We start from the raw sequence: 24,188 nt of genomic DNA, 5'->3' as shown, positions 1-24,188 counted from the left end.
GGCTTGGAGACGGTAGGAGGTGGTGGTGGGCAGCTGTGGAGTTTGAAGCACATCTTGAAGGTTTACCTGGCAGCATCAGGGTTTGGCAGCATCATGGGTTGGATGCAGGGGAGGGAAAGGGGGGTCTCCCCATGTGGGGACCTAAGCTATTGGGTGTTTGGTGGAGTCTGATATTGCAACTCAAGGTCGCCCCATCCCAACTCTGGATGGGGGAGAGATGACCAAATAAAATAGCAGGTCCCCCACAGGCCAGAGTCACTGCCATTGCCTTGAAGTTGACATCAGCAGCCCTAAGAAAGGAGCCACTGTCCCAGCCTGGTTGGGGCTCTCTGGGTGTCCAGGGGAGTTGGTTGTGGATTGTGACCTTGAGCAGGGCGTGGGTGGGTCTGCTGGTGTGAGCATGTGTGTCTGAGTGTGACGTCTTAGGGGCTGCACCAGGCTACCAGTGAGCCTTTCCCAGGCTAGGATGAATCTCTGTTTGGCTGGGGCATCCCATACAAGTCCAAGACATGTCAGGCCCACAGAGGAAGGGGGGCCAAGTGCTGGGGTTAGGAAGCTGAGACCCTCTTCCCCTTCAGCAATCTAGCGAACTCTGGAGAGACTTCATTTGTTCATCTGCAAAATGGGCAAAACAATAGCTGCCGCCTGCTGGTCCCTCAGGGGCATCGTGGGCCAAAGGAGGCCTTGTGCTTTGATGGGAAGAGCTTTGTTTCTTGGTAGCTGAGAGCCTGAGCATGTCTTTTCACTTCTTTGAGCCCCAGGTTCCTCATCTGTGAAGTGGAACGCCTACTTCATAGGATTATTATATTGTCGATGTTCATTATCACATTGTGTGCTGGATAAATGGTTATTATCTGGAGGGTGGTGGATGAGGGGGTTTTGCGTTCCTTGTCTAAGAGAAGAAGGGGAAGCAGAATGCCCCCTCCTCAGGGCCCAGACCTCCAGGCACAGTGAATAGGACTTGGAAGGGGAACTAAAAATTGGCCCTAGAGGGACTGAGGCCCAGGCCGAGGGAACCCAGTGGCCAGAGGAAGGGTCTGAAGGGAGGGTCTGGGCCAGTGGGAATACAGCTTCCCCAAGTACCACTGAGAGTCTGCGGATAGACCAATGACCCAGGAGCTGTAGTGTCCTCTCTCTGTTTTGTAAGCAGTGTGACCCCTAGAAAATGGGGCCCGGGCTTCATGCCAGGGCTCTGCACCTGCCCTGGGGCCTCGTCCCCAGACTCCCATCAGATCCTTCACTTGTCCCAAGTCCTTCCAGGGGAAAGATTTCTCAGGATCAGCCAGACACCCCTTCAGGATGCAGGCTCCTGCCCCAGCTGGCCATCTTGGTGAGGCTGCTTCCTGTGGCCAGCAGAGGAAGTGACATCATGGGCATGGGCAGGTCTGCAGAGGGTATGGGAAAAGGGCTGTGCAAGGGGCCTCCTTTGTTAGGAAGAACTCGGCGCCCCCCCAAGCCCACCAGCCCCCATTTGTCACCAGTAACGGCCATTGTAACCATCTCTGAGGGGGCCCCAGCCTGAACTCCACAGCCGCCAGAAGCCAGGGCCAGATGGAAGAAGGGCTTTGTGTCCAGGGAGGGGTCCTTCCATGTGGGGTTTGTGTGTTTTTAAAACATAATAATAAGCGGGCTCCTCTCCCCGCTCTCTCCCTACTCCCCACTGAGCACATCCACCTCACAGTGAATGGAAGAGATTTTCCATGCAGTGGGAGGTCAAGTCTGGCAAGAATTAGCAGGTGTCCAGGGGCTAGACTGTGATTGCTGATGATAAATGTGCCCAGCGTGGGGCGTTTCTCTCTCCCTCACCTCCCGCCTGCCCCCCATTCTCCCCTCCCAGTCCTGCTCCTCAGTGTGGGCACCGCCTCGCACCAGCCAGCCGTGCTCAGCTACAGATGCCCATCCCCTGCAGTTGAGCCTGGGGTGGGGGGTGTCCCAGGCCTGGCCTTGTCACCCACCTGGGGACAAAAACCAGGGGACAGGGGTATCAAGGCCTTCTCTACTAAACCACTGCAGCCTCTGAGGTCTCTGCCCTATTGGCCAGGGGTGGACCTGGCTGAGATGGATGGTAGTGAGTTTCCATCCCAGGCATGGGAAGATACAGAACCCAAGCTTTTACCCATAGCCATGCCATGCTGTGCTGTCTCCCGCCTCAGCCGTGAACCAGAAATGGGGCTCTGGTCCAGCTTGGCTGTTAGTTTGCTGTGTGATGTTGCATTGGTCACTTCGCCTCTCTGAGCTGGTAGAACAGGGCTCCGGGTGCCTCTGCACTCGACTTGCTGTGCTTCAGGCCTACAGGGGCTCAGGTGTCTATAGGCCGAGGAGGCTGCCGGTGCAGAGTTTCAGGACTCCCCACACACGGCTCAGCCGGAGAAGCTTTCCTGCCTGGTGCCTCTCCCTGGGGCATGGGCTCTACCCAGTTAACAGAGCACATTTGCATCTGTTTTCTCAGCTGACCTTCACAACAACACCTCAAAATTGACAGGGCAGTACCTATTAGCCCCTTCTTCATAGGTGGGGAAACTGAGGCCCTCTCAAGGTCTCAGTGGCAGAGTGAGGATTTGAATTGCAGCTGGTCTGCTGGCTCTCAGGACAGCCCGTTCCACCACGCGCCAGTCCCGTCTGGGCCCCAGGCTCAGGGTCACCGTAAGGGAAACGCAACCCCTCTGGCCTCCCCTAGCAACTAGTGACAGTCTCCCATCCAGGGATGTCTGAGCGCTGTAGTTTTAGTCTCCCCCTCCTCTCAGGGGTAGTTCTGGGAAATATGGTTTCTTTACCTTTGTCCTGAACCCACTTCCTTCATCTCCAAGGCCCCTGGCTTCTGCTTATTCTAGTGGCTTAGATTCTGGTACCTCTTAAATAAGCCCGTGGCCTTGCCTTCCACCCCATCAGGACCTCCCACCTGCCAGATGTCTCTCCACACTAGGCACTGCCCAGGCCCAGCCCCTGGGAAGGAGCATGCGGCCTGGCACGGGTCCTGCTGTCGGGTGGAGACGGGGCTCAGACTCCTCTCTCTGTCCTGCAAGCGCCACTCCCGTCCCAGGGGACGGGTACCCTGTCCTGGACCCCATGGGGGACACCAAGAACCGTGTGGTGTGTTCCCTGCTTTCTAGAAGCAGCCACCCACAACTGCCAAGGAGCCTTCGAGCTGCCAGAAGCAGGGAGGCGCCACCAGACCCCCACCCTGGTCACCTCCCCTCCCTACATTTTAAGCGGATTGTGAGCAAAATGGAACTTGCCCATGAGGAAGCCAGGTGGTGAGGAGATGCAAAACGGTGTCTTGTGAATATTTGAAAGAAAGGCTAGATGGCCAGGGCGAGCAGGCCACAACCTTCAGAGGCTGGTACGCTGTCGTGGGGAAGAGGAAGCTCACTGTTTTGTGTAACCTCAGAGGCTGAAATTATAGCGATGGCTGGAGCCTCTGACAGCAAATTTCAGCAGAAAGTAAGGAAAGCTTTTCTGTTAGATCTGTCTAAAGGAGAGCCTGGCTGAGAAAGGCAGTGGTGAGCTCCCTATCCCTGGAGGTATCCGTATCAAGGTTGGATACGGAGTTGATGGGCAGGGGGATGTCGTACGAGATGGCCCTTGCAGTAACCTTTATCCCTGTGATTCAGTGCATCCAAGTGAGCCCCGCTGACAAGACACCCCATACAGGCAGGAATAGGTAAATGAGAAGTGAGGGTTTGAATGGTGCCCACCAGAGAGACTCCAGTGGTCATTTTCATCCAAGGCCGGGGTGGGTGGGCTGCGTCATGGTTGGCAGAGCCCAGCAGCAAATAGTTCCTCCTCCTCCCTCCCAGCCTCCCCCCAACACTGTGCCTTAGGGTCCCAGTAGGTGCTGGGTCTTTGCGCCAGGAATAACACTGGCAAGAAAGGTGACCCCACTTTAAGCAAATTCACTTCGTGAAGAAAAACTTTACCCAACAGTGCCCTGTCCTACATTAACAGATTCCCCATCAGGCATCTTCAAATCTCAAAGTGTGAGAACCAGAGTGGGGCTCAAGAGATTGGCTCTACCAACTTCCCGATTTGACAGATGGAGGCCCCAAGGCCTGAGAGGAAGGCCACACAGCAGTGCCAATCCCCAGCTGGGGTGAAAACCCAGGGCTCCTGACTTCAGTGGTTCTTTTCCTATGTTTGACCATCTTTGGTTACATCTGTGCAGGGATGCGTTCTCTTTCATACCTTCATTTTGGATTAGCTAGGCCATTCGTGTATGCAGCTGTAAAGGCAGGTTGCATTTTTGCAACTATAGGTTCAAATGAATTCTGCTATTGGAAAAAACCACACTTTATGTGGGCCATTTTCCCACCAGGGGGAAATTCATATCTGGCCTGGCAGTGGCAAAGACTCCTCCTCCTAGGGGACCTTTTCCTAGGTGTTTTATTCTCCTCTGTGAAGATGGGGCAGTGGGGAGAGCAGTAGTGAAGCCAGGGAGACAGGTGACCGAGGGATACGGCTCCAAGCCTGGCTTCCTCCCGCTGATCAGGTGACCTCAGGCAAGTCCCTTGATGCCCCATGTCTTCATCTGTAACATGGGAAGATAATGCTCACCTTGGGGGGGTGTGAGGAGTAAATTAGATGAACTATTTGAAGCATCTGGCAAATAGTGGACATAAATGCCAATTCCCAGTTCAGAAGTCAGATTCAGGTGTCTACCTGTCTGGATGTGCTCCCCAGCTCTGCTACATACTAGCTTTATAGCCCTGTATCAGCTACTTAAACTCTCTTGGTCTCAGTTTCCTCATCTGTAGTATGGGGTTAATAATAGTACCTAACTTATAGAGATGTGGTTCCCAAAGGGATGTGGTTCCCAAACTGTGTGCCCAGGCACCCTAGGATGCTACAGGGGGTGCTGTGGGATATTTTTAATCGCCATGGAAACACAGCAATACCGGACAGCTGCCAGATACCGCAACAACTACTAGCTCAAGATAGCTTACAATTTCAGCGTCACACACACACTTCTTTCCTTTAGATGGCACCATACCTTTGCAAAGCTGGGAATTTGGCATTTGGGAGTACTCTGAGATAAACTGTGAGGGTAGCAATGTCCACTATGATTCCAAGATATCCCCATTATAAGTTATTGTGGCTATATAGGAATGGAATACAAATATTACCTTTCTTTCAATTTACGTGTATTATTTTTCCTAATGGATACTAAGTTGTTAGGATATACACACACACACCTACACACACGTAAGCTGGTTGGATCTAACTACTTAATAAACAAAACCACTAGCAATTTCTTTTGGCCTTGGGGTAAAATTACTGGGTAAAAATTACCAAGACATTAAAGACCAAAAAAGTTTGGGAACCTCTGTCAAGGATTGCTGCAGGGCTCAGTGAGTTAATATAAAATACCCTCTGAAGGCCTCTGGCAGAGGGAGTACCCAGGAACCCCCAACTTCATGATTCTTCCTCCTCCAAGCTGGAGAGGGAAGGCTCAGGTGGCCCCCCTCCAGGACACCTGCAGAACCTTCCTCTGCCGCTAAGGCCCAAGCCAGGGCCAAGGAGGAGGGGACGTGTCCACTGGTCAGGACAGGGGCCCAATTCAGTCACTACCCAGGCCCTGGCAGCACCTCCCACACACCTTTAATTTGTGTTCACTGAGCACCTACCGTGTGCCGGCCAGCACGTAGTCCATGGTGGTCCCTGTGGGGAAGAATCTCAGGTCGGCTCTTGCCGCTGCTTCCTTGTTTCCTGCAGGACATCTGGGGGATGGGGATGTGGGCAAGTGGGTAGTGGCTGCATAGAGAGCCACCCAGCACTGCCCTGAATGACAGGGAGGCAGTGATGAGACGCCCAGCCGTCTTCCTGCCAAGACCAGGGCTGAGTCTTCGTGCCAGGGCTGAGAGGAGGGGTGGGGTGGCAGGGTGGGGCACGAGGCCGCCAGACTCGGGCCTCCTGCCCTAATGGATGTCTAATGTTGACTTTCCTCAGTCAAGTCTCCGCCTGCTTTGTAAATGAGCCACATTAGGGTTATAAAACAAAGTCATAAATGCAGCCCGCAGTGCCACAGAGAGCCAAGGTGGCCGTCACCTGTAGGCTGGGGGCTGTGTGGTTAGAAGGTAGGGCAAGCCTGCAGCTGCATCCATGGGTTCCCATATACCTGCTCTCATGGCCGCCATCCCCAGAGGGGGGTCCAGTCCCCCCATTTCACAGATGAGGTGCCTGAGGCCAGTCAGGACTGGTTCAGGCCCTGGGGTGTCTGAGTCTGAAGCCTGAGCCCTGGCCTACACTCCTCAGGCCTGAGACTGAAGCAGGGATGCTGGTGGCGGGAGGTGGGCATGGAGTCCTCTTGGCTCCACCCTGCTCTCCCTAGAACTGCCCGCCTGGCGGGAGGGCCACAGTGAGCAGCTCTCAGGCCACCGGGAGACCCATGTCCAGCTCCCTGGGCACTGTGTCATCTCGCCATCAACTGCCCACATTCCCAGACCCTAGGGGCTGCCAGTTTACCTACAGAGAAGGTGTCTCCCTGTCTGGCAGAGGAAAGCAGGTGTTTGGGAGCCCTGGCCTGGCCTTGGGAATCCTCGGTGCTGTTCTTAGTTTAGATGCCCACTAACCAGGTGACCTTGCATCAGTTTGATGGACTTCAATTTCCCCAGCTTTGAAACATGAAAAACAGTCCCAGCCTTGCTGGCCCTTTGATGAGAGAGCCCCCATAATTGCAGAGACCCGGCCAGTGCCAGGGTCTATTAGGAATCTCAGGTATGGGGACACCCACAGTGTTATGGAGCTACTCCAAAGATAGGCAGTGTGGAGCCCGGGGCAACACTGAAGTCTGGTTTCTTGGGTTCAAACCTTGGTTCTGCCTCTTGCTAGCTGTGTGATCTTGGGCAAGTTGCTTAACTGCTCTGAGCCTCAGCTTCCCCATCAGTAAACTGGGGACCAATATAATATACCTTACAAAGTTGTTGCAAGAATTAGGTAAGTTAACTATGTAACTGAAAACATAGCAGTTAATTCCAGGGAAGCATTAGTTGCTATTTTGATGCAGCAATTTGTACCTAGGCTCCTCCTAGGCACTCATGCATGTTTATCTCATATGATCCTCAAAAGATCCCAGAGAGAGGAAGAGTGCTCATTTTCCTGCCCTCTTCATAGACAAAGTAACAAGGTCAGAGTTAAGGGCTCTCCATGGGTCACAGGGAACATGCTGGATTCATCCTCTTTCTTGCTGGCTTCCCCTTCGGTCCCCCAGGCCACGCACACATACCCCACCCACAGCCCAGAGCTTGGAGCCAGTGACAACCCATGCATTTTCTCAGAGCCCCCGTCTTAGCAGGAGCTCGTGATCCACAAGGAGATGACACTGAGAAAGCATGTTAGGCACGTTTTGTTCATTCTGCTCTTGAAGAACCATGTGTCCCTTTGGCCCCTCTGCCCATAGCGGGGCTCCCGAGGGCCGAGCGTGTCTAACCCGTGGCCTCCTGGGGCCCCAGCTCCACTTGATGGACTGGAGCGCTGGGACAGTGACAGGACTGCGGCAGGCTGGCGAGGGGCTGGGCAGACACATGCACCCCTGCGGCTTAATTCGTTGTTTCCTCGGGAGCAGTTAGCAGAGGAGGACAAGCCCCCTGCCGCTTGTCCCCAGCCACCTAATTGTTTGGGGCTTGGCATTGGAAAGTCAATTTTCCTACGTGGATTGTAAACCAGTAGCCTGGCCTGGCCTGGTTTCCCTCCCTCCCCACACTGGTGGTGGCCAGGCCCCTCTCCCTTCCTGTTTGTCTCACCTCCCGAGGTGCTGTTCTTTCCAGGGAGCCGGGCGGGGCCAGGGGTTCCATCCCCCTTTGCGGGAAGAGATGGCCGCCAGCACAGCCTCACTGCCTTTCCAGCCTCCCAAGTGCCCTCATCCATAGGACCGAGGGTGTGGATTTGGCTGAAGCAGGAAAGGCAAAGGGGGTGGATCAGAGCCACAGACCAGAGGAAGGGAGGGTCTGGGGGGAGGCTGCAGGGAAGGTAGTCTCCCCCGCATGCTGCTGCCTGCCGTGGGCTTCCTGGAGGTGGCGGCACCCTGGGAACAAGCACCAGGGAGCCCAGGCCTGGTGCTGCCACCCCACCTCAGCCCACCCTCGCCCCTGTGGGCCCTGACTTGTCTCCCTGCTTCCATCAACCTGGCTGGCTGGGGCTGCACAGGGCAGCTGTGGCTTCAGGGCAGAGCTGGCCTGGTTTGAGCTCCAGCCTCAGGCCCATTTCCAGCTCTTCACATACTGTGGCATCGCCGTGGGAAACTGGAGGGAGGCTGGGGAGGGCCGGTGGTGAGGGCTGGAGAGGGGTGTCCTTGCCCTGATGGGTCACCTCACCTCCCTGGTCCACCCTGACTCCTCCATCTGTAAAAAAGTAGAATCACACAGCATCACAGGGCTGGGACTGGCTCCAAAACACAGCCTCTTAAAAGCAGGTCACAGTGGGGAAACCGAGGCCACAGGTGTCAGACCTCGCCCAGGCCACAGAGGGCGTCCCAGCAGGTCTCCTCAGCTGCCTACCCCTCCTCCTCCCCCGGCCTCCTCTCTCTGCCACAGCCCCCAGGGGATAGAGGGGACCCAGGCCTCCCAGCCTGTGGCCTCACGGAGCCCTCCCACCCTCCACCCTCTGCAGGCACTGATTCTGGCAGCGAGGTGCTCCCAGACTCCTTCCCGTCGGCGCCGGCAGAGCCGCTGCCCCACTTCCTGCGGGAGCCGCAGGACGCCTACATCGTGAAGAACAAGCCGGTGGAGCTGCGCTGCCGTGCCTTCCCCGCCACACAGATCTACTTCAAGTGCAACGGCGAGTGGGTCAGCCAGAACAACCACGTCACGCAGGAGAGCCTGGACGAGGCCACCGGTGAGCCCACCCCGCTCGCCGGGCACCCCCGGGTCACCCCAGGCCCAGAGGGTCCTGGGCCTGGCTCCACCCTGGCTCCATGTGAGACCTCATACAGCCACGGTGCCCCCGGGCCTCAGTGTCCCCTCTGAGGTTCACCCTGGACCAGTATTTCCCCAAGGCTTGGCCGCTTGCCCTGTCTGACTGGGTGACCAGGTGAAACAGCACCAAATCCCTTGCTGAGAGCTAGCTCCCTTTTCCAGTTTCCTTCCGTCCTCTGCTTACATCAGAGAGCAGGTCCAGTCGGGGACTAGGGTTCTTCCCCGCTCCCCCAGCACCTGCTGTGCTCGCTGTTTAAGGAAGAGGAGCCCGCTCTGTATCGCAGCCCTGCCCCCAACACCCAACCAGAATTCTAGACCATCGCTAGTTTCACAGGTCCTCTGTGTTGGTGAGAAGTGATACTGTTTTTGTTCACAGTAATGATGCAACGCTTCCTTCATAGAAATCAATTGGCTTAGGTTTTAAAAAAAAGACCAGAAATATTAAGTAAATAATCATAGAGGTGGTGCTAGGATGTAGCCCAAGTCCTGCAGGAGAGGAGAGTGGCAGAAGCGTGGGAAACTAGGAGGAAGCGTGGGATGTGTGCAGGTCCCTGGGGGCCCCCCACCCCAGGCAGGAGGCAGAGCCTGGGGCTCCTCACATCTCCCAGAGCCCAGCCCCTGTTTACAGTACAGGACCTTCGGGGGTGGAAATCCTTTCCCCAACTCAGGCCAGGGAGGGGGGCCACCCACTGCAGGTCACCTGCGGGCAGCCAGCTTTGGGCAGCCCCAACCGACCCCAGGCTCGGGGTGGCTCCTTTGCCCCAGAGCCTGCCTTGGCTTTGATTTCGTTTTTACCATCTCTTCCCTGACCTTTTCTTTCTCTTCCTTTTTCAGCCCTCTCTTCTTTCCTTCTGTCTCTCCTGCTTCTCCCTTCTCATCCCTGTCTCCTTTTGTGTCTGTCTTTTTTCCGTTATGTCTCTCTCTTTCTCTGCCTCAGTATCATTCTTGTGTCTCTCCCCTGACATACTCTCTTTCACTCTCTCTCCTTCTTTCTTCCTCCTTCAACTTCTATTTTTCTGTGAAAAGCTGACAGATTTCAGAACCACTCAGACTTAAAATCATACCCCAGAATGTACTTAATGTCATTCAACACTGTACCCTAAAAATTGGTTAAAATGGTAAGTTGTAGGTTATGTATATTTTACCAAAAATTTTAAAGAATTTCAAGAATTTTAAAAGTTAGAGTTGGAGTCTCATTCTCACTCAAAATCTAAAAATAAAAAAATGATTTTTAAAAAAATTATTTATTTATTTATTTTGGGCTGCATCGGGCCTTGGATGCAGTGTGCGGGCTCTTCGTTGCCGTGCGCAGGCTTCTCTCTGGTTGTGGTGCACGGGCTTAGTTGCCCCGTGGCATGTGGGATCTCAGTTCCCTGACCAGGGATCAAACCTGCGTCCCCTGAATGGCAAGACGGATTCTTAACAACTGGACCACCAGGAAAGTCCCAAGAAAAGGATTTTTTATCTGATTTTTTTTTCTTTTTTTTGGCCACGCCGCACGGCTTGTGGGATCTTAGTTCCCCACCCAGGGATTGAACCTGCGCCCTCGGCAGTGAAAGCATGGAGTCCTAACCACTGGACCACCAGGGAATTCTCCAAAAAATAAACTTTTAAAAGGAAAAAAACCCCATATCCCAGCTGCCCCCATGCTCTGGCTGTGTGACCCTGAGGAAGTCACTCAACCTCTCTGAGCCTCAGTTTCTCTCTTTGCAAACTGGGATATTAACAGGTCTTGGTGAGGATGGAACAAGGTGATACCTGTACAGCGTTGAGCACAGTGTCAGGACCCAGCAGGTGCTCAATAAACACCTGTTTCCTCCATCTTCTTTCTGGGTTTTTGTTGGCTTCTTTCCTCTTGAAACCTATTCTTACTTCTCTGTCCCCCTGAGCCCCTCTAGCCCTGCAGAGCAAGGGGACAGTGTATCCTGCTAGGGCCCCTCACAGACCCTGTGATTATTAGTAACAGGGTGGCTCTTACTCCCCTGCTACCAGGCACACAAGTCCTGCCAGCCCTAGAAATCAAGACACTGTTGTCCCCATTAGCTACAAAGAATGGACGGTGGTCCAGCAGGCCACACCCTTGGCAGCAGTGTGGCTGGTTCCTCCTTCTTCCCACCCCTAGCCCTCCCTGGCACTCTCTGAAGCCCTGAAAACAGGATGGGGGCCAAAAGAGGTGGGACGAGCCCACCCACTAGCTCATGCCAGGTCAAGGCAGGCAGCCCAACTCTGGGTGTCCTGGTCCAGGCACTGCCTGCCACTTGGCCATCATGCTGAGGGGGACACCTAGTCTGGGGCCCAAGTCTGAGAGACCAAAGGCCCCTGTCCTCCTCTTTGCCTGCTGGTGACCATTGCCACGGTGTCAAGCCCTGCTGGGTGGTAGTTTATCTGTCCAGCTGTTGGGTGCTCCTGAAACATTCTGGGTGGATGAACCCCTTGAGAGGGGCCACTCCTCCAGGCTCCCAGCCTGGTGGATAAAGGGCAGGGCCCCACTCTCCTGCCCCGGGCCATGCAGCATTGCTTGTAGAGCAAGCAGTCCAGGCAACCACTGCCAGCAGGCAGGGCCCCTGTCCCCAAGAAGCCTCTTCCCTCCTGGTGCTCCACCCACAGCAAACACCAGCCCCCTCCAATTTAGATCCCTGGCCACCAGGAGGGGTTCCTCACTGTCTGGGCTCCCAGTGCAAGGGCCCCCCTCCCTCAGGATGCAGGAGAGTTAAGGCAATGATTTCACTGGGAGAGGTCCAGAGAGGTGTCATTCATTACTGGGCAGAACTCTAACTGGGGCAGGACGCCAGATAGCTGATCTCAGCTCTGCTGGCAACTTGCTCTGGGACTTTCGGCCTGCCACCTACCCTCTCCAAGCCTCAGTTTCTCCAGATGTAAAAGGAAGGATCTGGATGAGATCCAGATGAGCTGCCAGATTAGATTTGTGTCCAGCCTGGGCTGGGTGCTGTAATTGCCATGACTCATTTAGAATTTACCCTGAGTGTTTTACTCTGATGAGGGAACCGAGGCTCAAAGAGGCTAAGTAACTTAGATAAGGTCACACAGTTGGGGAGTGAAGGTAGGGCCAGGATTCAAACCTGTCAAGAAGCAGTCCAGCCCTCCACCTAACCACCATGCCACAGGACTACAATGTGTACACTCAACAGTCCCGCCCTTGAGGGGCTTATCAGAACCCACAAGCAACCATGAGAGGATGAGCTCAGATACATGATGGCGAGGAGGAATAGCTTTAGGAATTCCGAGACCAAGGGGGTAGTCAGGGAGGGCTTCCTGGTGGAGGAGGCCTTACAGTTCTCCCACAAGCTTTGGGGAGGAGCTTCGGATGGGTGCCCTCATCCAGGAGGGTTCATCCCTTTCCTGAACGTAGAGGGTTTTGTCAAGGGAGGATTGGCAAAGAGTGAGTGATTCCTTCTCTGTGGGCTAGTGGATCCAGTCGTTCAAGGAGGCCCTTGGGCCCTAGCAGGGAGTCATTGAGACGTTTGGGGTTCCCAGGAAGAGGGGCCTTCCCTCAACTCCAGCCCCACAGGCTCCTGAGCCATGACCAGAGAGAGGCCACATGCTTGCCTCATATTTGTTGAGCCCATTGTCTGTGCCAGACCCTGGGCCACGGCAGTGAACAGGACAAAGCCCCACCTCATTCTCCTGCAGGAGATACAGTTAACACATGAACACGTCAATAAATAATACAGTTCCAGGTAATGGTCAGTGCCATGAGGGAATCAGGCCGGGTGGGGAATGATAACTGCACAGACCAATGTCCAGTGCAGCTGTGGGAGTGCTGAGCGGTACTTTGACAGCTGGTGGGGGTGGGCCAGCATCAGGGGGCTTCCCTCGGAAGTGAGGCCCAGCCCAAAGCTGACGGTGACTGGGAGTTCACTGGACACAGAAAGGACAGAAGAGAATTCCAGGCAGGGGACTGGATGTGCAAAGGCCCTGTGGCTAGAGAGGCCAGGAAAACATGAGGGCCTGGAAGACACCCGGTGAGGCTGCAGTGGGTAGATCATGCAGGGCCTGGAGGCCACGTCGAAGGTCTGGGTCTTTACACTGGGATGACTGGAGATATAGCAGGGGAATAACATGCCATTTGTGCCTTTTGAAGAGCTATCTGCAGGGTGGAAAGTCGATTGGATGGGGGCAGAGGGCTTGGGTTAGCCATTGAGTTTCCAGGTGAGCTGCAATGGTGGCTTGGGCCAGGCTCGAGGCAGATGAGATGAGAAAAATGGAAACGTGAGGCACTTGGGAGAGGAGCCCACAGAACTCGGGGGGTTGGAAAGGAGAGAGATATTATGGTCCCATGTCCGGTGTCTTCTGTCCTCAGACCTGCCCCCTGATGGCGTCTCTCTCCTCCTCCCAGGCCTGCAGGTGCGAGAGGTGCAGATTGAGGTGTCGCGGCAGCAGGTGGAGGAGCTGTTTGGACTGGAGGATTACTGGTGCCAGTGCGTGGCCTGGAGCTCTGCGGGCACCACCAAGAGTCGCCGGGCCTATGTCCGCATTGCATGTACGCCACCCTGACACCCTCACCCCATTCTCCTGGGCCCTTTCCCCTTCCCTGTGGATCCTGGAGAGAGAATTCCACACGCAGACATCAGGGCACAGGAATGCCAGCTCAGAAGGCTCCATGACCCAGAACCTGTGCCACCTTTGGCCCCAGGATTTCTAACGGCCCTTTTTTGCCTACTTTTATATAAGGAAGCTGCCAGCTTCCTCACCATCCCCGGTCACCACGTGCATAGGGTCCCGGAGTCAGGGAGGGAAGCTTGTTCCCCCGAGTCCACCTGGTGAGGCCCCCATCTTGGAGAAGTTCTCCAGGTAAAGGCCGGGTGTCCCCGTGAACATTCCCTTGGTGTGCACTGCCACCTAGTGGCTAGAATGGGGCCCTTCAGGATCCAGCTCTGCCTGACAGGCCTCCTCCCTGCACCGCCTGACTGTGCCTTGAACACTTTTCCTTCCTTCTCCCAGACCTGCGCAAGAACTTCGATCAGGAGCCTCTGGGCAAGGAAGTGCCCCTGGACCATGAAGTTCTCCTGCAATGCCGCCCACCAGAGGGGGTGCCTGTGGCTGAGGTGAGTGGGGACATGGGGGACTTTGGGCATGGCAGAGGCCAGCCAGGCATGGTATTTACCACCAGCCACAATGCCTCAGCCTTCCAGAGCCCTCCCATTTCACAGATGGGGATATCAAGGCTAGAGACAGAGAAAGGAACTGCAACCTCTGTAGAACTCGGCGCATGCCAGACCCCAGCTGGGCCCTCCATAGGCATAACCCCACAGGATGGGGCAGAGCTGGGGCAGGAACCCCTAGGGCTCCTTGGGTTGACCCCAGGCTCAATCTCCTACAAGAGAAGTGGCCATATACACCATTTTCCCCCACCCCACCCAGAACCCAAGGCCCCAGCTTTATGTGTATCATAATACGTGCGTCTGAGCACAAACTCAGCCCACAAGCTGATCACCCCTTCCTGCACCACATGGCCTGTGCATCCCTGGGTGATGCCCACCTGTCCTCTTACTGCCCTGCTTGTGTTCCAGACCTGCTTCCTCTCTCCCGCTCCCTGCACTGGTGGTCCTCTAGTCAGAGCAGGGCATGGGGAAACATCTCAGCTTTGTTTCCAGAGACCTCAGTAGAACAGGATTGGGGAAGATGGAACCCTGGGCTTCCAGCTCAGAACCTTTGCTCTAATCACTTAGCTTCCCCCCAGCCCAGACCCCCATCTGGAAATGAGCTCAGACAGACACCTTCTGTAATAGCTACCCCTCGTGGCTCCCACATGTGCCTGGCACTCGGCACGCTGGTCCTCATAGCAACCCTTCAAGGTGGGTATTGTCATCCCATCTTATGGCTGGGAACACAGCACTGGGACAGGTGAAGCGGTCACCCAGGGTGACCCAGCTAGTGAGTGGCAAAGCTGGCATTTGCACACCCAGGTCTGCCAGACCAGGGACCATGTTTTTAATCACCTGCCAGGCCTCTCACACTGGCTAAGGGAGTCGGTTTGCAGAGTTAATGATGAAGACATGTTCTTATTTAGTATCAATACTTACCGTGAGCCAGGCATGGCCTCCACACTTTCCATATACTGATTCATTTCATCCTCCGAGTAGTCCTATGGGTCGTGCTATTAAATATCATCTTACAGTTGATGAAATTGAGGCCAAGTGGAAGTCCCTTCCCAAGGCCACTCAGCTGGTGGGTGGTCATCTTAACCACTGTGTTCTGTGGTGTCCAGCACAGTGCCTGGCCCGTGGAGGCCCTGCCCCCTGTGTCACCACCGTGGGTGGACATGGCTAGAACTGCAGTCCTGTTTATGGTCAGGCCTCCCTTCCGCCCAAGAGAGGGCCCACTCCCGGGGTGCAGGGGATCGGGCCCTGGGCCCTCACAGCTGCAACCCTGCCCCTGTAGGTGGAATGGCTCAAGAACGAGGACGTCATCGATCCCACCCAGGACACCAACTTCCTGCTCACCATCGACCACAACCTCATCATCCGCCAGGCTCGCCTTTCAGATACGGCCAACTACACCTGCGTGGCCAAGAACATCGTGGCCAAGCGCCGCAGCACCACCGCCACCATCATTGTCTACGGTGCGGCCCAGAGTGGGCTGGGGGGGTGGGCGGGGGAGGACACAGCCGACGGAGGGGGAGAGCCTGGGGCTATACGGCTGACCCTTCCCTACCCAGAAGCCAGCAGGACCTTGGTGAACAGGTGGGGAGGAAGAGGAGGCCCAGAGAGGGGAGGTGCCTTCACAAGGTCACACAGCAAAGCTAGTGGTGAAGTCAGGGACTCCTGGGTCCACAGCCAGGAGCACTTGCCCCTTCTCAGGCCCTTTGCTTATCCCTGAAGGGGAAGACCCAGTTCTCTGAGAGTCAGGGCTAAGGCAGGGCCCAGTCAGTATCCCCATCCCCAAGCCTGTTGTTCTAGCAGTTAGGGACCACTGCTCAGGCCCGTCAGCTGTTCCTTGCTGTCCCCTTGGGTGGGAGGGCCAGAGCCATGGCTGAAATGAGTGTTGTAGAAAGAGCCCTGTACTGGGTTCCAGTTCCAAGCCCCCCATTACTCACGGGTAGACCTTGTGTAAGTGTCAGCCCTCTCTGAACCTTTGTTTGCCATTGGACAATGGGGCGGGGAATAGACAATGACCTCCTGGGTCGCCTCTGGTGCTGACAGATGCAACCCGCGTCTGCCCGCTGGTATCTGAGTCCCCAGCCCTGGAGGCAGGAGGGGTCCAGCTAGGAAGGGCCAGGCCTCAGCAGAGGCGCCTCATCATAGCTGGAGGATGGGGCTTGGGGGGCCCACGGGACGAAGAGCCAGGCCAACCTGCTGACAACTGCTACCCCTGCAGTGAACGGCGGCTGGTCCAGCTGGGCTGAGTGGTCACCCTGCTCCAACCGCTGTGGCCGCGGCTGGCAGAAGCGCACACGGACCTGCACCAACCCCGCCCCACTCAATGGAGGCGCCTTCTGTGAGGGCCAGGCCTTCCAGAAGACTGCCTGCACCACCGTGTGCCCAGGTGAGGCCACCGGCCAGGTGGCAGTCCACCCACGCCCAGCCCCACGCCAGCCCCAGCCCCGCCTTCTGTGCTCTGGTGTCTGCCAGTCAGGACAGCCGATCTCTCCCCGTCGGGGTAGGGTGGGGGCAGAAGGTGCTTGTCCCGGGTCCCCCAGCTGACTGACCAGGCTGGACTGGATGCTCTGCCCGCTGACCTCCTGTTCTGCCCTGGGCTGCGGGAGAGACAGAGGCAGAGGCTCTGAGCTGCGGTCTGAGGGGTGGGCGGTCTGCTCTCCAGGCCGAGGGTTCTCAGCGTCAGCCCCCAGGCCGGGGCCCCAGAGGCTCCTGGGGTCAGAGAGCCTGTGCTCCTGCCCTTGACTGCTAGACACACCTGGCCGCTGACCCTACCTTGCTGCAGTCCTCTCTTCCTTCTGTGTTACTCTGTGGCCCCATCGGTTGGTCTGTGTTCTCTCTCTTTGGTGACATGTTTGTGTGACTGATGTGGTGTTTTTCACCCTGGGTTTGTACCTCTTTGTGTACACTTGTGCCCTGGGCTGTATCTGCGTCAGTGACCTTATGTGTCTATTTGGGCTGTCTTCGCCCACCTGGTGCTCCTGTCTCTGCACTGGCATGAGGTGTGGATTTCTCTGGATGGCATGCGTGTGTCTTGGGTTCCTCTTTCCCTGCTGCACTGTGTGTGTGTGTGTGTGTGTGTGCATGCACTGCTGTGTTGTGCACACATAACTGTGTGTGCATTCTGTGCATGCACGTGTCCCCATGCACCACGTGCTGTGTCCCCACAGTCGACGGTGCGTGGACGGAGTGGAGCAAGTGGTCGGCCTGTAGCACCGAGTGTGCGCACTGGCGCAGCCGCGAGTGCATGGCGCCCCCTCCCCAGAACGGAGGCCGGGACTGCAGCGGGACCCTCCTTGACTCCAAGAATTGCACCGACGGGCTGTGCGTGCAGAGTGAGTCCTTGGAAGGCAGGGCCCAGGGTGGGGGCTCTGGAGCCAGATAAGGGCCCCCCGGCCCCCCCCTCCCAGCCTGCAGTGGAGCAGCCCCTCGGGGCCCCTGCCCGCCTGCCACTCTGTCATCTCATCCATGCATCTCCCCGTCACCTCCTCTACCACCCTTTCCCTGCCATCTGTGTCATTGTCTTTCCCTTTATTTCCCTCAACAGATAAGAAAACTCTAAGTGACCCCAAAAGCCACCGTAAGTCCCATTTCATGGCTGTTCTCTTTCCTCTGGGGGGATCCCTGGTTTTCCTCGGCTGGCTTTTCCAGGGGGTGGGGTGCAGGGCAGGGCGAGGGGCAGGGAGAGCTGAAGGTGCCCACTACCAGCCCTCCACGGGGTTCCCAGCACCTGATGCTACATGTGGCATGGTCTTCATCACAGTCAGACAGGCAGACCCTCGGCTGACAGAAAGGCCCTAGGATGCTATCCTGACCCCTCCCATTATAGGAGGAGAAACTGATACCCAAGGATCCAGCCAGAATTAGAACCTAAGTATTTGGCCAGAGCTGGTGCTCCGAGCCCCACCCCTTGGTTGTCCTCTGTGGGAGGGGGCCAGCAAGTAGGCCCACACCTGCCCCTCCTGGTGCCCCTCACTGTGCCCCCAGCAGCCGACTGAAGCCTCCTAAGTCCTTGGGATGCCCGCTGCTCTGTGTCAGACCCTGGGGGCTCATCATCCATCCCCCAGGGGCTATGCTCCGCTGTAGTAAAGCTGCTTGGGCAGATTGGCGTGTGGTAATTAAACCACAATTTCCAAATAATTCTGGAATTATCAAATCAGTAGTGAGGCCTTCAGTGCAACTCACAGGGGGGCCAGACTGGTGACTGATTAGATATTGTAAATCACCAGGCAAGTGACCCCCATGATTAGTGACGATGTCATGAGGCAAAACCCCCAGAGAGGTGCGAGCCCAGCCCCGGGACCTTCTCCGGCAGCTCTCCTGGGGAGCCCAAGAATGAGGAGAGATGGGGGTCCAGAAGGTGATAGAAGCAGGCAAAAATGAGGGCTGAGAGCCCTGCCCTACTTTGCTGAAGCTCAGGCCTCCACCAGGAAGGAAAGCGGGCCTTCCTCTCCGAGGGTCCCTGGGGAGGGGAGGGAGTGGACAGGGGCTTCCCGGAGCTCCCAAAGGAAACAAGGGGGAAGGGCAGCCGTCTTGGCTAGGCTGTGCTGTCCAGTGTAGTAGCCACTAGCCACGGGTGGCTTGAAAATTGTATTTATCTTAGCTGAAAATAAATATATTTAAAAACTCATTTCCTCAGTCAAGCCAGCCACATTTTAGTTGTTTAATAACCACCTGTGGCTAGTGGCTGTCATGGGGGACAGTGCAGACACGGGATGTGCCATCATCATAGAAAGTTCTGTTGGACAGCCCTGCTTTGGAGCCTGCCTCTGGACCCCGACACTTCCTTGCCTAGCTATGTGGGGTTACTTCCAGCTGAGCAGCAGCCTGACCTGCCCCTCACCCAGAGCCGGGCCTTCTCCAGCCCAGCAGCCTGTCTGGGGGCGGGGAGTGTCGACATGGGTTGCCTCCCTGAGCCCCTTCCTTCCTCCTCTCCATCCCATTGCCACGCATCTCATTCCCCTCCTCCTGCTCCCCCTCACCCCCCCGCCCCCCGCCTCCTGCCCTCAGCACAGAATGGAAGGTGAGCTCAGAGCGGCTACTTGCAGAGATTTCTGGGAACCAGGGCCTTGGGTCCTATAGGGATTGCTGCAGGCTGCTAGTGAGGCCCTAGGTCTTAATCCCAGCTCTGAGAGGACACTTAGTGGTCCCGTGACTCTGAGCCACAGGCGCCTTGTCACCTCCTGGGCAGAGAGCAATGAATTAACTCTTGGGAGTGTTAACTCCAGGAGTCCCTTTGCCTCTCCTTGCCACACGGGGAGAGAAGCAGGGCAGGGGGGCAGGGACATTTAGACCATTTTACTTATAGAGACTGATGCTCAGAGAGGTTCAAGGCTTGCCTGAGGTCACCAGCCTGTCTGGCAGGGCTCAGATTAGAACCTAGCACAGCACCAGTCTGTCCCAGGCCCTGCCTCTCCCCGGGGACCAAGGGAATCTCTGGCTCCCTCAGGGCCAGGGTCTCTGCCCCCTGGCCCTCACTCAGCCCTCCTGTCCCCGCAGTTCTGGAGTCCTCGGGGGATGTGGCGCTGTACGCAGGCCTTGTGGTGTCCATCTTCGTGGTGGTGGTCGTCCTCGTGGTGGTAGGGGTGGTCGTGTACCGCCGCAACTGCCGGGACTTCGACACCGACATCACCGACTCGTCCGCCGCCCTCACTGGCGGCTTCCACCCAGTCAACTTTAAGACTGCGAGGCCCAGTAAGGACCTGGGAACGCCTGGGGTGGCGGGTGCAGGCAGGGTTCCCAGGGGGTGTGGCAGCCAGCCAGACCAGCCAGACCAGAGCAGAGGCTCCTGACTCCCTCAAGAGGTTTTCCTAGAGTTTTCTCTAAAGATCACTGGATGAGTTTGGTTAGAGAGATGCAGGAAAGAAGAAGTAACCCAGGTGGTGAGTCCCTAAGCTTCCTGCCGCAGGTGGCAATGGAACCTTTCAGAGCTGGACGTTTGGGTGGGATTTTGTAAAAGAAGGCCCCCCGGCAGGTGCAGAGGGTGGGACGGGGCCAGCGAGGCACGGCTGGTCTGACTGCAGCCCCCGGCCCTGCAGACAACCCGCAGCTCCTGCACCCATCTGTGCCTCCGGACCTCACTGCCAGTGCGGGCATCTACCGCGGGCCCATGTACGCCCTGCAGGACTCGGCCGACAAGATCCCAATGACCAACTCACCCCTGCTGGACCCCCTGCCCAACCTCAAGATCAAGGTCTACAACTCTAGCACCACCAGCTCTGGGCCAGGCCTGGCAGACGGGGCTGACCTGCTCGGAGTCCTGCCACCCGGCACGTACCCTGGTGATTTTGCCCGGGATGCCCACTTCCTGCACCTGCGCAGTGCCAGCCTTGGGTCCCAGCAGCTCCTGGGCATGCCCCGTGACCCGGGGAGCAGTGTCAGCGGCACCTTTGGCTGCTTGGGCGGGAGGCTCAGCATCCCTGACACAGGTGGGTCCCTGCTCTGCTCGCCCATCAGTCTGGCCTCAGCATGTCCCCTCTAGACAGTCCCAACACTCACCCAGCAGAAGATAGGGCTTCCCTGGTCCCATTTCACAGATGGGGAAAGTGAGGCCCAAGGGGAAGAAGTGATTATAAAATAGAAGACCTGGAGTCCAGGCCTGCCTCTGTCTCACAAGGGCAGGGGAACTCTCTAAACCTCAGTTTCACCGTCTGGTGAGTGGGAAAGAATACCCCGATGTAGTCAACAAACCAACAGAGTGCTGTTGAAAAGGCAGGGCTGCCCAGCTCAGGTTGCAGAGCCAGCAGTTGACAGTTTCCCAGTGTCATACACTGAGCTAGGCTGGGGCTGGCACTGCACCTTCAGACTCCAGGTCTTTGCCCCATCTCTACACCCCGTTGCAATGCCAGCGGCCACTGTGCTACTTGACAGCCCCTCTGCAGTCAGTGACCCGTCCTTTCCTTGCACCCAGTCCCCTCTCCCCACTCCTTGCTGGTGACCACCAGGAGCTCAGATGTCTTTCTCTCCCTGCTCCAAGATGGGGGCCAACCCCCCATCCCCTGTTCTAAGCTCCAGGACTCCCTCCAGCCCCTCCCTACTGACCCCCCTCTCCCCCTAGGGGTCAGCCTGCTGGTGCCCAATGGAGCCATTCCCCAGGGCAAGTTCTACGAGATGTACCTCCTCATCAACAAGGCAGAAAACACCCTGTGAGTATAGAGACCCCAGCCCCAGCCCGGCTGCCCCCTCCTCGGCCTCTCTTTCCCTGCTGCTTGCCCACCTTGGGCTCAAAGGTCACCATCTCCCCTTCTAAGTCCAATCCTAAGGCTAGAGGTTGTTCTCCAAGGAAGACATTGCTAGATCTTATTATGTTCACATTTAAACCGTGCAAAACCAGCACAACAAATCATAAAACTGAAAGCCAGTTGACCAGCTGGCTACAATATGACAAAGGGCTACTATCCTCACTATGTAAAGAGGTTTGGGAGACCAATAAGAAAAACTGAACATCTCAGTACAAAAATGGAGAAAGGATATGAACAAGTGAGTCACACACACTCTCTCTTATACACACACACACACACACACACACACACACACACACACACACACATAGCGGCCAATAGGTTATGAGAAAATGTTTGACCTAATTTGTAGTCAAAGAAACAGTCATTCAGACAGCCATAAGATACTGGAAGTCTTTTTGCTTCATCAACTTGCGAAGATATTTTCAGATGTCGTAATACCTTCACACTGGTGAGAGAATGGGAACACAGCCCTCCCACGGTGCGTCGGTGGGAGCGTGGATGGGTACCAGCTTTCCAGAGGGCACTTTAGCAGCACCTATCCACAACATCCCTGGAGTGCAGAACCTTTGAAAATGGGAGCAAAGATTTGGCTATGAGAATATTGCGGAGTAATAGCAAAACTTTAGAAACGACCTCAAGGCCGGTGCCATTTTTCCTTAACCCGTGGCCTCTGGGAGCCCCCAGGGTGCAGTCCTGCCTTCTCCCATCCCAGGAGCTGGGGCAGAGCGGGGGGCCCAGCACCGCTCCCTCACTGCCTCCCTCCTGCCCTCCACCCCACCCCAGCCCGCTTTCGGAAGGGACCCAGACAGTATTGAGCCCTTCGGTGACCTGCGGGCCCACGGGCCTCCTGCTGTGCCGCCCCGTCATCCTCACGCTGCCACACTGTGCTGAAGTCAGTGCCGGTGACTGGATCTTCCAACTCAAGACCCAGGCCCACCAGGGCCACTGGGAGGTGAGGAGCCAAGGCCGGGGGGCCGGGTCCCCTAACCCAACCTGCCCCAGGAGGTGTCGGGAGCTGAGAGGAAGCCCCTTTCCTACTGGCCTAACCTGCTTGGACCCTCTCCAGGGCCTTGGCTGATGCAGCCACCTCACCCCCCCTGTCACCCTGCAGGAGGTGGTCACCCTGGATGAGGAGACCCTTAACACCCCCTGCTACTGCCAGCTGGAGGCCAGGTCCTGCCACATCCTGTTGGACCAGCTGGGCACCTACGTCTTCACGGGTGAGTCCTACTCCCGCTCGGCGGTCAAGCGGCTCCAGCTGGCCATCTTCGCCCCTGCCCTCTGCACCTCTCTGGAGTACAGCCTCAGGGTCTACTGCCTGGAGGACACGCCCGTAGCACTGAAGGTAAGGCCAGGCCATGGGTACCCACACAGGCCTGCACACTGCGGGTACCTCACCCACAGCCGGCCAGCTGCATGGTACCTTCCAGTATCCCCCTCCCCAGCATCATGGTACCTGCCAGGCACCCTCTGCCACCATCAGCCTTATTCAGTCATTCATTTGTTCCTCAAACATTGAAATCGCATCAGATCCTCAAGATACAGAGATGAGTTGGGCACAGTTCTGCCCTCACCAAGCTGCGGGCTAGAGGTGGGAGACAGACCAGGGGATCACTGATGCAGGGCTAAGGGAACATCAGCCTGGGAGGGGCTGGCAGGTCCTGGTTGTTGGGGAGGGGGTCTGAGAAGGCTTCACAGCAGGGCTGACCTTAGACCTAAGCTCCAAGGGACAGGTGGGAGTTCTGGGCAGAGAAGGAAGAAGCGCATTCCAGGAGACAGAGCAGCTTATGCAGAGGCAGGTGTGTTGTTCTGTGTGCCAAAGCATGCAGGGGTGTGAGAGGTGGGGCTGGAGAGACAGGCAGGGCTCAGCCTCCCAACAGCCTTAGGGTCATGGCAAGGAATTTGGAACCTATCCAGTGGGCGGGGGCAGAGACCCGGTGGACACCTGTTCATGGGTGCTCTTTTGAAAGCTACGCAGTGGGGATGGGTAGACAAGAGGCAGGGAGACCAATTAGGAGGCTGCAGCTGGACCTTGGACAACAGACAGTGACAACAGCTGGAGAGGGGCCTGGAGTCTGTTTAGTCAGTAGAATGGACAGAAACAGTGACTGATGGGAGGAACGGGGTGGGGGGAGGGGGCGGCTGACAGCCAAGCTCCTAGTGTGTGCAAAAGAACGGACAGTGCCCTTAAGCGAGGGGGGTGCACGGCAGATGAGAAGGGGTTCGGGGCAGGAAGAGAGAGAAGTTGAAGGGACCGGATTTTAGCACCTAGAACCTGATAACGGCAGGTGTTAGTACCACCCTGTCCCCCCAGCCTCTGAGACCCTGTCCATTCTCTGCCCAGCCCTCCCACCAGTTCCCAGGATCTCAGTCTCATCCTGACAAACAGTGGAAGAGCACAGAGCCTTGGCCCTATTTAAACCCCTTTTCCTTCTCCATCCTTCCATCCCCTGCTGCTTTGAAGCCTTCTCCTTTCCTGTAGCTCCAGGCCTCCTCCCGCCCACCATCTGTGGGCCTTTCTATCTCCTTTGCCTCTCAGTCTCATGTGACTTCTCTCAAACTCCAAGTTGCCGACTGATGCAACACAGGTTAAAAGGCCTTGTGGGAGAGTGAGTATCTTCTGCTGGGACCAGGCTGACCTGAACTTGCAGGAGGCCCATAATAGGTTAGAGGCTCCTGGGAAATGCTCTTGCAGCCTGGATCCCTTGGTATTAGGGCATTGGCTAACATCTAGTTATAGTCAGAGAATGGAATGGAGATCAAGAGGGAAGTTGCCACATATTGGCTTGATGGCATTGGCTAACGTCTTTATTTATTCAATCCCCATCCATCCGTCTGTCCATCCATTCATCCATTCACCCATCCATTCACCCATCTATCCATGCATACATCCATCCATCCAACTTTCTGCCCATCTGTCT

The 24,188-nt window shown here is 56.4% G+C and overlaps 1 protein-coding gene across 2 annotated transcripts in view; it reads left to right on the top strand.

Moving 5' to 3' along the window:
• Positions 1 to 24,188, top strand: part of UNC5B (unc-5 netrin receptor B) — an 87,802-nt gene that overhangs the window by 56,510 nt on the left and 7,104 nt on the right. The window contains exons 2-13 of one of the 2 annotated variants that reach the window (XM_061181217.1): positions 8,602 to 8,826; positions 13,264 to 13,407; positions 13,869 to 13,972; positions 15,309 to 15,489; positions 16,245 to 16,412; positions 17,194 to 17,358; positions 17,571 to 17,603; positions 19,523 to 19,717; positions 20,062 to 20,451; positions 21,081 to 21,168; positions 22,051 to 22,219; positions 22,379 to 22,612. In XM_061181217.1, the coding sequence (XP_061037200.1) occupies positions 8,602 to 8,826; positions 13,264 to 13,407; positions 13,869 to 13,972; positions 15,309 to 15,489; positions 16,245 to 16,412; positions 17,194 to 17,358; positions 17,571 to 17,603; positions 19,523 to 19,717; positions 20,062 to 20,451; positions 21,081 to 21,168; positions 22,051 to 22,219; positions 22,379 to 22,612 (2,096 nt within the window). The remainder of the gene's footprint in view (positions 1 to 8,601; positions 8,827 to 13,263; positions 13,408 to 13,868; positions 13,973 to 15,308; positions 15,490 to 16,244; positions 16,413 to 17,193; positions 17,359 to 17,570; positions 17,604 to 19,522; positions 19,718 to 20,061; positions 20,452 to 21,080; positions 21,169 to 22,050; positions 22,220 to 22,378; positions 22,613 to 24,188) is intronic. The other variant, XM_061181227.1, reaches the window with a different exon arrangement.

The sequence above is a fragment of the Eubalaena glacialis genome, chromosome 1 (assembly GCF_028564815.1).
Source record: "Eubalaena glacialis isolate mEubGla1 chromosome 1, mEubGla1.1.hap2.+ XY, whole genome shotgun sequence".
In the NCBI taxonomy this organism is placed as follows: Eukaryota; Metazoa; Chordata; class Mammalia; order Artiodactyla; family Balaenidae; genus Eubalaena; species Eubalaena glacialis.
The sequence above is the reverse complement of the archived record's forward strand: the minus strand, read 5'-3'. Positions and strand labels throughout refer to the sequence as shown.